The sequence below is a fragment of the Barbus barbus genome (assembly GCF_936440315.1).
Source record: "Barbus barbus genome assembly, chromosome: 49".
Classification (NCBI taxonomy): domain Eukaryota; kingdom Metazoa; phylum Chordata; class Actinopteri; order Cypriniformes; family Cyprinidae; genus Barbus; species Barbus barbus.
The window spans coordinates 20,820,374-20,837,080 of record NC_136727.1 but is presented as its reverse complement, the minus strand read 5'-3'; the positions used below and the strand labels follow the sequence as shown (position 1 = coordinate 20,837,080).

Here is a 16,707-nt window from a genome sequence, read left to right as displayed (position 1 = left end):
GCAAAGTTTCTTGTGGAAATGCAATAATTTGGAAAAGAATGCAAATGTTTTGTGAGAGAATGCAAAGTTTCTTGTGGGAGCACAATACTTTTCACGAGAGAACACAATACTTTTACAAAAGAACGCAAAGTTTCTTGTGGAAATGCAATAATTTGGAAAAGAATGCAAACGTTTTGTGAGAGAATGCAAAGTTTCTTGTGGGAGCACAATACTTTTCACGAGAGAACACAATACTTTTACAAAAGAACGCAAAGTTTCTTGTGGAAATGCAATAATTTGGAAAAGAACGCAAATGTTTTGTGAGAGAATGCAAAGTTTCTTGTGGGAGCACAATACTTTTCACGAGAGAACACAATACTTTTACAAAAGAACGCAAAGTTTCTTGTGGAAATGCAATAATTTGGAAAAGAACGCAAATGTTTTGCGAGAGAATGCAAAGTTTCTTGTGGAAATGCAATAATTTGGAAAAGAACGCAAATGTTTTGCGAGAGAATGCAAAGTTTCTTGTGGAAATGCAATAATTTGGAAAAGAACGCAAATGTTTTGCGAGAGAATGCAAAGTTTCTTGTGGAAATGCAATAATTTGGAAAAGAACGCAAATGTTTTGTGAGAGAATGCAAAGTTTCTTGTGGGAGCACAATACTTTTCACGAGAGAACACAATACTTTTACAAAAGAACGCAAAGTTTCTTGTGGAAATGCAATAATTTGGAAAAGAATGCAAACGTTTTGTGAGAGAATGCAAAGTTTCTTGTGGGAGCACAATACTTTTCACGAGAGAACACAATACTTTTACAAAAGAACGCAAAGTTTCTTGTGGAAATGCAATAATTTGGAAAATAACGCAAATGTTTTGTGAGAGAAAGCAAAGTTTCTTGTGGGAGCACAATACTTTTCACGAGAGAACACAATACTTTTATAAGAGAACGCAAATGTTTTGCGAGAGAATGCAAAGTTTCTCTCAGAAATGCAATACTTTTGTGAGGGAATGCAATGTGTCTCGCGGGAACGCAATACTTTCCAAAAGAACGCAAACGTTTTGCAAGAGAATGCAAAGTTTTTTGTGGAAACGCAATACTTTTGTAAAACAACGCAAATAAATGCAAATGATTGCAAAGTTTTTAGAGGGAACGCAACACTTATGCAAAAGAATGCAAATGTTTTATGAATGACTGCAATGTTTCTTGCGGGAAAGCAATACTTTTGCAAGAGAAAGGAAAGTTTCTCACAGGAATGCAATACTTTTGAAAAAGAATGCATGCAATATTTTTGTTTTGCGAGAGAGAATGTTTTTCGAGAGATTACAAAGTTTCTTAGGGGAACGCAATACATTTGCAAGAGAACGCAAATGTTTTGCAGAGAAAGCAAAGTTTCTCTCAGTAATGCAATTCTTTTGTTAGGGAACTTAAATGTTTTGCAAGAGAATGCAATGTTTCTCGCGGGAACGCAATACTTTGCAAAAGAACGCAAATAAATGCAAATGATTGCAAAGTTTTTAGAGGGAACGCAACACTTATGAAAAAGAAAGCAAATGTGTTTTGAGAGAATGCAAAGTTTTTTTTTGTGGAAATGCAATACTTTTGTAAAAGAATGCAAATAAATGCAAATGTTTGCAAAGTTTTTAGAGGGGATGCAACACCTATGCAAAAGAATGCAAATGCTTTATGAAAGAATGCAATGTTTCTTGCAGGAATTCAATACTTTTGTGAGAGAACGCATAAATGTTTCGTGAGAGAACAGAAAGTTTCTCACAGGAATGCAATACTTTTGCAAAAGAATGCAATATTTTTGTTTTGCGAGAGAGAATGTTTTTTGAGAGATTACAAAGTTTCTTGGGGGAACGCAATACTTTTTGCGACACAACAAAATACTTTTATAAGAGAATGCAAATGTTTTCTTGGGGGAACGCAATACATCTGCAAGAGCATGCAAAAGCACTGAAATATAATTTTTTTTGTCCCATCTCATATTTTTTTCCTCACCACCTCCACTTTGGGGCTCCATACACTTAACGCAGCTTAACATGACAAAGATATTACTAACTCACCCCATTCCACTCCACACTGCCCTCTTCCCCGGTGTCACTGCAGTCGTACTTCACGCTGGAGATGGATGCCGTGCTCCTTCGCCTCTCTCCATCTCTCTGAGGATCCACTGCCGCTCCCTGACACACACACACACACACACACACACATACACACATTACAAAGACATCATGTTTCCCAGCATTCATCGCTATGATTCTCCCAATGTTGCACCTGTCTGCGGGACCTCATGGCACACTCCTCTAGGGTCTCAGCCGCCTCTATTTTCCCCTGCTTACGGTAAAGAGCACCCAGGTTCCTCAGCGTGGTGTTTACCGTGGGGCTGTGTATAAAAACACACAGATTCACTCTCAAATGCGTCTCATATAATTCCCAACACGTTTAATATTCAGACTAGGTTTGCATTTTCTGAAGAAAATAGCAGCACTTGCAAAAAAGAAACTTTCATCTTTTTTTTTTTCAAGCGAACACAGTGTTTCTTGGGGAACGGAATACTTTTGTGAGAGAGAGCTCACAAGTTTTAGAGCAAAAGAATTATAATAAAAATTTTTCACCCATTTCATAACAAGCATCATATTTTTCCATCATTATTTTCAGTAGTTTTTGCCTGAGTGAGATGAGTAAACAGTGTCCAGTGTCTTATACAGTCTAACCAAAAATTATTCAGACACCAGATATCATTTTTGATATTTTTTTACTAGTGGGTGCAGGAAACTATAGTTAATTTTTTTAAGTGAGGGTAGCAAAATAAAGTGAACTGTGACATATTATACCCAAAACTTCTTCATACATTGGACTACCAGTAAAACTGATAAAAATTTGGGACCAAAAATTACTCAGACACTTTGACCTGACCATGTTTTGTTACATACATTTCTATCAAAGTTATCTGACATTATCGAGATGATTTTTTTCTTGTCATAATTTATGAGTTTATGATATGTCATATTTGATGAGTTCTTGTCATATTTTATTTCCATTTTCTAAACTATAGCAAATAAACTGTGATAATATGAGAAATGTTGAAGGTGACTGTACGTATATGAACTGTATGTTTGTTTTACTTTAGTACATTATAGTCTAAACAAATAGTTGAGAACACTTTTTTTGTTTTGTCCCTATCTTAAGGCCTATGTACACATAAAGTATACATTTTTCCGGCTTTAAAATGGAACTGTAGGTGTAAACCACAGAATTATAGCCATTAATCATGATTAAGATAAGACTCTTTTCATATGTAAAACACCTTATATCCTTTTACGTAACGTATGACCATGGTTATGACAGGAGTGGAAACATTTCTGCACAGACGAGGTTAGTAAATTAATCTTTAGTCCCATGTTTACATATCTTGTGGCCTTACATTTAAAACAGTGCATTTTAACACTTATTTTTAGCACCCTTATCTCATATTCAACTTTCCAGAACATTCCTTTAAGCCGACGTTTCAGCTGAACTAACTGCAGACAGCAGTTTTAGCTGTGGGGTAGGTAAGTTTGGGTAATTGTAGCTGCTTTTTCCTCACCTGTTCACCTTGCAGGCTTTGTACCAGCCGCCGTATTCCCCATAATGATTCCCATCTGCCAACTTTCCCTGAGAGAAAGGAGGAGGAAAACACACAGAGACAGACAGTGAAGTTTCAAAATCTTCTCAGCTGTCAATCATCCAGACAGGTTTGCAGTCAGAGAAACTGTGTTTGCTGTAAATACATATAGACTGGGTACAGACAGCCACAAACTCCCTTCAAAACATTTACAGTGCAGGTTGTGGCAAGGCACGGGGAATTCATTTGTCTCAGAATTACGAGATAATTAAGTCATTAATTCAGAAAAACAGAGTAGATTATTTTTCCTCAAGGGAATGCAATACGCTTCCGTAAGAACAAGATTCAGAGGCAGAAATATGTTACTTATGTTTCAGTATGACAGTAACCCTAATCAGAGCAGCTAAACAGCTATAAAGAACAAGAACGTTGTCTAGTGGCCTACTCAGAGCTCAACCTAAATCCCACTGAGAGTCTGTGGAGTGACTGCAGCGCAATCCTTATTCAGAGTATTGTTACTGTGTTTGTAAAGCCAGAAAAAGCTACAATAGTGTTTTCAGTTCAGGCTCTGTGCAACAAAAGGTAAATATATTGAAAACGGGTGGTGACTTTCTGTACCCACTATATCAGCTTCCCACATGAGCATCTCAGCATTTCTCACACAAACACACACACACACACACACACAATGTGCTGGCAGAAACCTACTTTGCTCTCTTGTCTTTCCTCAGCATGCATCCAGATGGGTTTATTTTCAGCTGCAGACACAGAGAAACAGTTCTGCTACTGTAGTCAGCCATTACAAAAATGCAACATGGTAAAAACTGCCAAATACCGTAGTTATTACTGTAAAATCATATTTATTTATGATAAATCTTGCCATTGAATTGCTAAGCTGTTTCTAAGGCATTCTGAATGTTCTGTGATATTCTAGTTTCTAGGTATGGCTGGGTTCCTCCTTCAATTTTAGATTTAGGTTACAAAGGTTATAGGAGTTTCATAGTTAAGTTTAATACTTGTTAAAATTACTATGTATGGAAGCTTGTTTCCACCACTGAATAAAAATAAAAAGGTAATTGCTACTTTTTATCTTAAAATTCTGCCCTTTTTTCCATATTTGTGTGATATAAACTTAAAATTCTGACTTTTTTCTGAAAATTGCAAGACATAAATTGGTCACACGTTATATTAGGTGACCTTAACTACTATCCACTTCCATCAAAAAATAAGTACAATGTACTTCTTGTGTTCATATTGTAAAACACTTTTGCTGCTATTGAGGTGGGCTATGGGTAAGGTCAGGGACAGGTTTGGTGGTCTGGGTAGGTTTAAGGGTGGGTTAAGGCGTAAGGGATGGGTTAACAGTGTAATTATGACTGTAATTACAGAAATTAATTACAGATGTAACTACATATAGGTATTTTTAAAAATATAAGTACAAATGTAAAAACATGCATGTACACAATAAGTGCATTGTACCAAATGATTAATTCAAATGTAAGTACATAGTAGTTAAGGCCACCTAATATAAAGTGTGAGACAAACTCGCAATTCTGACATTTTTCTAAAAATAGTGAGACATAAATTCGTAATTGCAAGTTATAAAGTCAGAATAGCAAGATATAAACTCGAAAATACGAAAATAGCCAGTACTTTTTTCTTCAATATTGGATTTTATAGCTCGCAATTGCGACTTTTTATCTCACAAGTCTGAGAAAATGAGTCATAATTGTGAGAAAAATGTCAGAATCGTGAGATATAAATTCACAATTGTAAGAAAAAAAGTTAGAATTGCAAGTTTTGAGATAACTATAAGTATATATCACAATTCTGACATTATAACTTGTAATTGTTAGTTTATATCATGCAATTCTGGGGAAAAAAAAATAATAATTGTGAGACAAAAAGTCGCAATGACCCTTATTTTCAGTGGCGGAAACAGGCTTCCATACGTCTGGGATCTAAGAATAACTGCAGTAACTTCATTCTTGAAGTTTTGTCATTTACCAACAGTCTACCAGGTGAACGTATTAAAACTGTCAAGAGCACAAAATAAATTTGAACATATGAAACAGAAAATATAGAAAAATTATGAAATCAATCAAGTTGATTTATTGAAATCAAGTGTGAAAATCAACATTAAAATGATTAACAAAATCATATAAACAACACACAAATTGGCCTATTCTGAACGGATAACCAATTTTCTGATATTCAAGAACACCAAATAAAATGACAAAAAAAGGATGAGATTTTGAAAATAAAAGAAAGTCACAAATGACTTAACACAGAACTTCACTTGAAAGTTGTACAACTTCCAAGAAGTAAAAGAGAGGGAAATCACAGATACAAACCATCTGTTCAGTTGTTCGTACACTAATGTGCTTTGCACTTCTGCTTTCACATTTATTTTTGAGACATTCACATTGAATATTTTGCCTGGCACAGGCAAGCAAGCGTCCATATTTGAAAGTCAATTCATCTTCACGGCAAAACATATATACATATATGGCAAGAACATGCAACATTTAGTCCCAAACCCTTCTGAATGTGAACTAATCCTATATGTTTTGGTATTAAAAAGATGTTTTATCAGTTGTGTTTGCTCCTGGATTTCTGTGAAATCCACGGCTCAGTGAATGGTAGTAAACCAGAGGTCAGGTGTGCGGAAAGGTCACGATATCAAGAGTCGAGGGTTGGCTGGTGAAGTCGTCAATACATATCATTCAGCAATGACAACAGTTCAGTTTTATAGCATTGCCAAAAAAAGAAAGAAAAATCCCTTTTGTGAGAAAGCATGCAGGCTGTCAGCTAATGAATAATGAAGAGCCATAATCAAGCAATGATCGTACCATCTACAGATCCAAACTCTTTCTCGTGGGCGCGCGTCAGGATCTCTTTGTAGAGGATCTCAGCTTCCTTATACTTGCCCTGTTTCAGATAGCATGAGGCCTGCAGGAAAAATAATAAAGAAGCTATTTTACAATTACGGCATACCCTTAAAAACAGAAATGTGTACAGTTATTTCTATTACAGGTTATAGATGAAGTACAGTATGTGACCCTGGACCACAAAACCATAAGGGTCCATTTTTTTAAATTGAGATTCATACACCATCTGAAAGATGAATAAATAAGCTTTGATGTATGGTTTGTTATGATAGGACAATATTTGTCCTATCATAACAAATATCATAATATTTGAGTGAAATATTGAGAAAATCTCCTTTAAAGTTGTTCAAATGTAGTTCTTAGCAATACATATTACTAATCAAAGATGAAGTTTAGATATATTTACGGTAGGAAATTTACAAAATATTTTCATGGAACATGATCTTTACTTAATATCCTAATGATTTCTGGCATAAAAGAAAAATTGATCATTTTGACCCATACAATGTATTTTTTGTTATTTCTACAAATATCCCCCAACGACTTAAGACTGGTTTTGTGCTCCAGGGTCTCATGTTTTAAAATCGATCTCTTAACAATGAAAGAGTCTGATTCGTTGTGCAAACATGAGTGCTGATTATATTCACCAGGTTGTTTTTGGTCTTGGCAACATTGGGGTCGTCAGGTCCCAGTTTTTTCTCGTAGATATCCAGAGCCCTGCAGTAATAATACTCCACCTCCTCATACTTCCCCTGATTCTGACAGAGCAGAGCCAGATTATTCAGCTGCTTGGCCACGTCTGGGTGATCCCGCCCCAACACCTGAGCAATGAAAGAGAGAGAGATAATTACAATATGGCCGACTAGTCACAGAAGACATGATTATTCAAATATCATTTTAATCAGCTGACACAACACAAACAGGCCAGGTTTATGTGAGAGTACCTTCTCTCTGATCTCCAAGGCTCTCTTGCACAGAGGTTCTGCTTCCTTGTATTTTCCTCTCTTTCCGTACAGGACCGCCAGGTTGTTGAGGGTGGCCGCCACCTGGATTAGTCATGAAATATGGACACTGATTACAGGGTAGAGTGTGGATCCAGACAGAACACCTCTGAACTGTTCATGGACCATTTGTTATAAATATAGCAAAATCGTTTTTAGGAATCACAGACTCCAATTTTCTTACTTTACACAATTATGTGAAAAGTCCATAGCTTTTAACAGTCACCATCTTTCCTATGGGTTTATAGACCTATTTACTTGATTTGAAGTTTGCAAGGCCTTTGAGGCACTGAATCTTGGAAGACGTTTAAGACATTCAGAAGCAAATATAATAAAAGACATCCCATGCACAACCTTATATTCTCATTTTTTTTTAGGGCAATATGTGTTTTGTTGTACTTACAGCTGGGTGGTCCTTGCCCAGGGTCTTTTCTCTGATTGACAGGGCATCATTAAGGAGATGAGCAGCTTCCTTGTATTTATTCTGGTCCCTGAGTGAAAAGAAACACAATAAAGTCTTATTTCGAGATGCTTATTTCAGTAGATTTAGTGGGCAATCTTTCTATGGAAGCCAATCTCCACCACTAAATAAAACATTAAAAAGGTAAGTGTTATGAATTAAGAGATATAAATTCACAATTATGACTTTTTTCTTAAAATTGCATGATAGTCTTTTTTTTATCACGCAATCGCGAGATTGTATCATGTATCACACATGTGATAAAAAGACGCAAATGCCTTATTTAATTTTTTATTAAGTGGCGGAAACGGGCTTCCATATATTTCACTTAAATATCATTCTAAATTCAATAAAGGAGAATTAGTTTTCCATGACAACATCACAAATTAGGCAAATTTGCAAACTAACAGAATTGCCAGTTCTGACAGAGGATGCTGAAAACAATGAGGAATTTATAAATATATATATATAAAATATGACATAATTTGATGAAATGTAAAGAATGATTAAGTACATCCCAACACATAAATAGGCCCAGACAGAATCTGCGGACTTACTTTGTACTTTATTCAATCTTTTCTGGTAAAGCTGGTTGAGGGAAGTCTTGCTGGTTAAAGAAAGTAAGTTCTGTCCTAATTTACTCACAATCACATCACTCTAAACCCAACAAATTACTTTATTTCTTCAGTGGAACACAAAAGAAGAAATTCTGAAAAATGTACCGGTTGTTTTGTCAATGCATTTATAAATAATGGAAACTGGAGCATTGAAGATGAAGCTAATGCACTATAAAAGTGACACAATAGTAGTCCAAATGACTTGTGCACTAAATTACATGCTTTCTGAAGTAATAAGTCATTATTTGTTCATTGAAAATACTGACATCTGTCCTATATTTAAACATAGCCATATTAACCATTTTAATTATGCTTTTGTGTCTTTTATAATGCTTGAAAGCTACAAGGCCGATTTACTGTCATTTTTTAAAATGTCTTTTTTGTGCGTGTTTCATAAAAACATACAGGTTTGTAATTACATGGAAGTGAGTAAATAATTGACTCCAAATGCATTTACACATAAGCAAACACACACCTGTAGACCAGAGCCAGGATGTTGAGCATGGTGGCTACATCGGGATGGTCGTGTCCAGAGGTTTTCTCCAGGTCCTCCAGAGCCTGTTTGCAGAGAGGCACGGCCACCTCGTAGCGGCCCTGAGCGGCGTACTGGATCACCAGGTTATGGAGGGTCCTGAGGCGGGCTGGGATCTCATACCCACCCTGCTGAGCGGCAGCAAGCGCGCTGTTGTGCCGGTGTGGGACTGAAGGGGGCGGCAGAGAGTAACACTGTTACTATCAAATATATGACTTGTATGGTTTCCCTAGCTCCGTTCCAAATGCCATTCTTGCCTCAAATCCACACTTTGGTAACGCCGCATTGACATATCTGTCACATTTCACTTTTATTACAAAAACAGTAGTCAAATATGGAACCTTGAGTCTCAGGCCTTTCCATGTTTTGTTAATATTAGACAAATATGGTAATGCAGCATCCAATTTGTATACATTGTGGATTTTGCTATTCTTATAGAGTTAGGGGGATTATTGTGTCATTTTTGTACTTCCTTACCCTGGTCATCTTCATCATTGGGAAACAAATCGTCCAGGGCATCTCTGGGAGTCTCACCATTTTTCTCTTCCTAAAACAAAATCAAAGAAAAAAAAAAAAAAGATTTAAATATTCAATTTAGTATGATTCTTGTTTATATACAGTCTGTGCTGCTCCGTTACTATTAGTCTTATATATTAGATCATTTCTAGAGTCAGCTGCATCTCGTCCATGCATGACTGTCTTTAGAGATTTTAATGGCACCATTAATTCAGGAAGTAACTGCATGAAACAGCCTTTCATGAAATATAAATGACAAGCTGGAGGCAACTGTCATTTTAACAGATAGAGTGCCTTCAAATGCTTCCAATGCAGAAAGAGAAAAATGAAAAACATTGGACTGAAGTAAAGGAGAGGACCTTCTGTTTGCCAGGGAATACAATTTACTAATTCATCACCCAGTAACAATGATTATCTTCTTTGTAACATCTCCATCCAGCAAAACATGTGTCATTTGTTCAAACTGACAATAAATCAATGCTGGCTACACTTACAGGAAGAAGGACACGGCTCATTTCCCAAGAAAAGCCAGGCTATTGCTGCAGAGGAGATTTAAGCCAGAAAGGTTCCCCCTTTATTCATTAATAAGTCTACTTAGAATGTTAGTCATGGGTTCTTGCAACAAAAACATTGTAATTTAGTTTTCTAATTTTATTAAATGACTTATAAATGTATTAAAATGAACTCAAGATCAAAACAATTCAAGGAATACACCAGATTTATTTTAGTTATCTAAAACCATCAACTTTAAATTAAATTAAATAAGGTATTATAAAAGAATAACTAAACTGAAATGATAATTATTAAAAACTATATAGATATATTGTAAAAGAAAACAAAAATACTAAAACAAAATAAACTGAATAAAAAAACAGAAAATGATAGATAGATAGATAGATAGATAGATAGATAGATAGATAGATAGATAGATAGATAGATAGATAGTCAATCAAAAATTAATTGGGATACATATCTCAGCATATTTTCCAAGTACAATCATGGCCAAAAATATTGGCACCCTTGGTAAATATGATCAAAGAAGGCTGTGAAAATTAATCTGCATCGTTAATCCTTTTGATCTTTTATTAAAAAAGATTCACAAAAATCTAACCTTTCATTGGATAATAAGAATTTTAAATGGGGGAAATATCATTATGAAATAAATATTTTTCTCAAATACACGTTGGACACAATTATTGGCACTCCTAGAAATTCTTATGAGTAAAATATCTGTGAAGTATATTCCCATTCATATTCACAATTTTCATCCAAAAATGAAAGGTTAGATTTTTGTGATTTTTTAAAATCAAAGTTCAAAAGGATTAACGATGCAGATTAATTTTCACAGCCTTCTTTGATCATATTTACCAAGGGTGCCGATATTTTTGGCCATGACTGTATATTCTAGAATATAAGCAAAATATATTGTATACTTGGTATAATAGTAATAACAATAATATTGGGGAAAAAACAACATCAGTTAACTTTGTTTAAAAGGACAGACACAATATGAATAATGAATAATGGCAACAGTGTTATTTTTTTATTTATATACTGCTATAGTATTTATTAATATTTGATTTAGCTTTATTGGAGTTTAAGTTTTAGAAATTTTGTTGTGATTTGTTATTTATACATACTTGTCATTTGTCATATATATATATATATACATATATATGGCTTTAATTCATTTTTTTGTTTCAATTTTAGATAATTTTAGTACTTCAAATTAAACTTGGTTAATATCACTTAGTTGCCAGGGGAACATTTCTTATTTTGGCTTTTCATCTAATATTTATATTTTTACTTTATTTCAGCTTTATTTCAAAAAGTGAGAAATATATATATATATTTTTATATATAGTTTTAGGTTTAGTAAACAGTCCCAATACAGAATGACACTGGAGGTAGAATCCAGCTCCATGAAGTTTCTTTCTGCAGTGTAAACTTTTCATATATTATTTCCTACAATATTCAAAAAAAAAAAAAAAATAGAAATCAGGAGAAAAAAAAATTGCAACATGATGTAATTGGGGTGTTTTTCTTGTGCCAGTATGACGCTCCATCCCATAGACACTCACCTCTGGTGAGATGCCATCATCATATTTCTTGAGCTGGTTCATGAATTCCAGATGTTTCTTCTCCTCCTCCAGCTGTGCGACGCTCTGTTCGCTCTTCTGGAGCTTCTGCTGGGTGTTGGCTAGCTCATCCCTCAGCCACTGGTTCTCCTGACAGAGCCGTCGCACCTGAGCACGCAGCTTCTGCTTCTCTGACTCCACTGCGTTCAGGTGGTTGGACAGGGCCATCATCACCTGATATGTAATATAGGTGATGCAATATTTTTACATTATTAACTAGTTCAGCAATGTATGCTAACAATAGACTTTCTACCACCTCAGTGGTATTCACCATATTCATTCACCCCACCCTGTACTGTCATCGTCTCTCACCTGTGCTTCACCCAGGCCCAGCTCAATCATCTCCACAGATTTGCGCAGCAGGTTGGACTTCTCATGAACCGAACTGGCCTCCTCATCTTTCTTTAAGCACTGGATGGTCTCCACCAGACTCTGCAGGATGGAGTTGTGCTCGCTCTTGAGAGCTTCCAGACCCTGAATCACCAGTTTAGTGCTGGAGATGATCTCCTCCTGCGTCAGCTTCTCTAGTCTCTCCTCGTTTGGGTAAACCATGGTGGACATGCTCTGTGAAGGCAAAGGCACAGAATCAGTGTTGCCAACTAATTTTCAGGGGAAGTTGCTAAAGGAAGATTGATTTGTTGCTAAAAGTTACTAAATGATGTTGTGATGTAATTGCGTGAATCGTGATGACGTCATTACGTAATCACAACGCAAAATTGTCACTACATCAAATTTTAATCTTTTTTACCTGGATTTTAAATTACGCATTGTATTTTGTGTTTTTGGATTACAAAGGATAATGGATAATATCCTGGAAAATTACTAGTACCTTTTCCATTTTTAGATATTTTTCTTACAGTGTACTAACTGATCAACAATCGCAGGTACAAGCTACTAACAAAGTGCATCATAAATGAACAATTATTCGATTATTAAATTATTCATTTTATTATTAAATTAAACAATTGCAAATAGCAGCTAACTTATTTCATGCGATAAGTGTACAGTTAGGCATCTTTGGTGTCCTCTTTTTGTCTAATTCAAATGGTAAATGTGTGCCTTTTTATCGTTTGAGTCACTTATCAAAAAGTTGCTAAATAAATTAAAAAAATATCTAAATTTGTCGCTAGTTGCTTTTGGAAGAAAAATACCATGCTAGGGTAGTCTGAAAAGTTGCTACATTTAGCAACAAAATTGCTAAATTAGCAACACTGCGCAGAATTGAGGGTTTGGAATGAAGTATGAATTATTTCAATTATACAGTATCTCACAGAAGTGAGTACACCCCTTACATTTTTGTAAATATTTTATTATATCTTTTCATGTGACAACACTGAAGAAATGACACTTTGCTACAATGTAAAGTAGTGAGTGTACAGCTTGTATAACAGTGTAAATTGCTGTCCCCTCAAAATAACTCAACACACAGCATTAATGTCTAAACCGCTGGCCACAAAAGTGAGTACACCCCTAAGTGAAAATGTCCAAATTGGGCCCAAAGTGTCAATATTTTGTGTGACCACCTTTATTTTCCAGCACTGCCTTAACCCTCTTGGGCATGGAGTTCACCAGAGCTTCACAGGTTGCCACTGGAGTCCTCTTACACTCCTCCATGATGACATCACGGAGCTGGTGGATGTTAGAGACCTTGCACTCATCCACCTTCCGTTTGAGGATGCCCCACAGATGCTCAATAGGCTTTAGGTCTGGAGACATGCTTGGCCAGTCCATCACCTTTACCCTCAGCTTCTTTAGCAAGGCAGTGGTTGTCTTGGAGGTGTGTTTGGGGTCGTTATCATGCTGGAATACTGCCCTGCGGCCCAGTCTCTGCTTCAGTATGTCACAGTACATGTTGGCCTTCATGGTTCCCTCAATGAACTGTAGCTCCCCAGTGCCAGCAGCACTCATGCAGCCCCAGACCATGACACTCCCACCACCATGCTTGACAAGACACACTTGTCTTTGTACTCCTCACCTGGTTGCCGACACACACGCTTGACACCATCTGAACCAAATAAGTTTATCTTGGTCTCATCAGACCACAGGACATGGTTCCAGTAATCCATGTCCTTAGTTTACTTGTCTTCAGCAAATTGTTTGCATGCTTCAGTATGTCACAGTACATGTTGGCATTCATGGTTCCCTCAATGAACTGTAGCTCCCCAGTGCCAGCAGCACTCATGCAGCCCCAGACCATGACACTCCCACCACCATGCTTGACAAGACACACTTGTCTTTGTACTCCTCACCTGGTTGCCGCCACACACGCTTGACACCATCTGAACCAAATAAGTTTATCTTGGTCTCATCAGACCACAGGACATGGTTCCAGTAATCCATGTCCTTAGTCTACTTGTCTTCAGCAAATTGTTTGGGGGCTTTCTTGTGCATTATCTTTAGAAGAGGCTTCCTTCTGGGACGAAAGCCATGCAGACCAATTTGATGCAGTGTGCAGCGTATGGTCCGAGCACTGACAGGCTGACCCCCCACCCCTTCAACCTCTGCAGCAATGCTTGCAGCACTCATACGTCTATTTCCCAAACACAGCCTCTGGATATGACGCTGAGCACACACACTCAACTTCTTTGGTCGACCATGGCGAGGCCTGTTCTGAGTGGAACCTGTCCTGTTAAACTGCTGTATGGTCTTGGCCACCGTGCTGCAGCTCAGTTTCAGGGTCTTGGCAATCTTCTTATAGCCTACACCATCTTTATGTAGAGCAACAATTCTTTTTTTCAGATCCTCAGAGAGTTCTTTGCCATGAGGTGCCATGTTGAACTTCCAGTGACCAGTATAAGAGAGTGAGAGCGATAACACCAAATTTAACACACCTGCTCCCCATTCACACCTGAGACCTTGTAACACTAACGAGTCACATGACACCGGGGAGAGAAAATGGCTAATTGGGCCCAATTTGGACATTTTCACTTAGGAGTGTACTGACTTTTGTGGCCAGCGGTTTAGACATTAATGGCCGTGTGTTGAGTTATTTTGAGGGGACAGCAAATTTACACTGTTATACAAGCTGTACACTCACTACGTTACATTGTAGCAAAGTGTAATTTCTTCAGTGTTGTCGCATGAAAAGATATAATAAAATATTTACAAAAATGTGAGGAGTGTACTCACTTCTGTGAGATACTGTATCTCATGGTTCATCTTTGTTTGTGAACTTAAATTGCAGTGTATTTCTAATTATGTTAATCCTGTAGTAGAATATGCAACAAATGTGCCTAAATGTTAAAAAAATAAATAAATAAATAAAATAAAATAAAAACCTAAAAAAGCATAAATAAGAAAAACCTTTATAGAAGATTTGACAAACAGTATTAATTGCTAGGAAAACAAATTACATCTAAAAACGGCAATCTCCAATGGCAATCAACACAGACAACTTACTGAAACAAAACCCAATGCAACATAAAACTGAGCATACATGTTACAGCAGCCCCCCCCCCCCTCCCAGAAGGTACATCTTTGCGCCATAAAATAGTCCAACTGAGGAGGGAGGGTGGGAAAGCAAAACAAAACAAAACAAAGTCTAATAAACAAGTCCATGAGGGAGAGGAGGGTGGGAGGAGCCCTGGAGAAGCCAGGAGCAGGAGCAGCCAGATGTTGAACCAGAGGTCTGCATGGACGAGGCCCATGGAGGAGTCAAAGATGGGAGGAGCCATGGGAGCTGAAGGAATGAGGTTCCCAGGCAGAGCCATTGGGATGATGGGCCACAGAGAAGATGAGGGCACATGGAGCCAAAGTCAATGAGTCAGAGGGATGAGGTGGAGTCCAGCGCTCAGTGGCTGGAGGTGGAGACCCAGATGGTGCTGAATGAGGGTTAGCTGAGGGACTGACAGGAATCAGTGGAGGCAGGGCAGAGGAACTGGCTGGTTTAAGGAGAGGAGGTGGGAGAGGCAGGCCGGGAGGGAACACAGGAGAACAGGAACTGGGCGGAACCAGCAGAGATTCAGGCGATTCTGGGCTGGGTGGAACCAGCAGAGACTCAGAAGATTCAGGGTTGGGCTGAACAAGCAGAGACTCAGGAGATTCTGGGCTGGGCATAACCAGCGGGGACACAGGAGATTCTGGGCTGGGCTGAACCAGTGGAGATTCAGGAGATTCTGGGCCGGGCGAAACCAGCGGGGGACACAGGAGATTTTGGGCTGGGTGGAATCAGCAGAGACTCAGGAGATTCAGGGTTGGGCTGAACAAGCAGAGATTCATGAGATTCAGGGCTGGGCTGAACAAGCAGAGACACAGGAGATTCTGGGCTGAGCGGAAACAGCGGAGACACAGGAGATTCTGGGCTGGGCTGAACCAGCGGAAATTCAGGAGATTCTGAGCTGGGTGGAACTAGTGGAGACACAGGAGATTCTGGGCTGGGTGGAACCAGGAGAGACTCAGGATATTCAGGGCTGGCTGGAACCATTAGAGACTTAGGAGATTCAGGGCTGTGGAACCATCAGAGACTCAGGAGACATAGAAGACTCAGGACTAGACGGAACCAGTGGAGACGGGAGAAATAGGGACACATCCTCTTCAAAAACATCTACTATTCCAGAGGCCAGCTACAGCTCACCCTCAGTGGCAGGAGTGTGGGTGGGGCTTCCCTCCATGCCCTCATACTCCACAAGTATTCCCTCAGGGATGGGCGATGTTGCCAGCTCGTGCAACTGGTCAGACGTAAGATCGGGCTCGGGCTCTGAGGTGATGGACAGATTTGTTACGCTTTCTGGCTCTATCATCACAGCAGAATCAGTCTCTGTGTCTGCAGTGGGCTCTGGCATCAGCTCTGTGCAGCATGGGGAAGGCGGCCAGCTGGGCTCTGGACTTGGAGTGGAGCTCGTGAAATCCTCCTCCGCGAGGCAGATGGGGAACACTGAATTGTTGTTCACCAGCACCCACTCCACAAAAGCAGCAAAGTCCTCTCTGGGACCGTTCCCTGGAAGGTGTGCCTTTGACCAATCAGGA

General features: G+C 38.2%; 1 protein-coding gene across 1 annotated transcript in view; it reads right to left on the bottom strand.

Moving 5' to 3' along the window:
• The window catches only part of LOC306867764 (kinesin light chain 1-like), a 35,997-nt gene that overhangs the window by 11,057 nt on the left and 8,233 nt on the right, over positions 1–16,707 (bottom strand). Inside the window, exons 2-13 of the mRNA XM_079413624.1 lie at positions 12,055–12,306; positions 11,686–11,916; positions 9,566–9,635; positions 9,032–9,257; positions 7,883–7,970; positions 7,423–7,524; positions 7,126–7,299; positions 6,440–6,539; positions 4,296–4,345; positions 3,570–3,637; positions 2,258–2,366; positions 2,047–2,163 (exon numbers count right to left, since the gene is read on the bottom strand). Coding sequence (XP_079269750.1) covers positions 2,047–2,163; positions 2,258–2,366; positions 3,570–3,637; positions 4,296–4,345; positions 6,440–6,539; positions 7,126–7,299; positions 7,423–7,524; positions 7,883–7,970; positions 9,032–9,257; positions 9,566–9,635; positions 11,686–11,916; positions 12,055–12,303 — 1,584 coding nt within the window. The 5' untranslated portion in view covers positions 12,304–12,306. The remainder of the gene's footprint in view (positions 1–2,046; positions 2,164–2,257; positions 2,367–3,569; positions 3,638–4,295; positions 4,346–6,439; positions 6,540–7,125; positions 7,300–7,422; positions 7,525–7,882; positions 7,971–9,031; positions 9,258–9,565; positions 9,636–11,685; positions 11,917–12,054; positions 12,307–16,707) is intronic.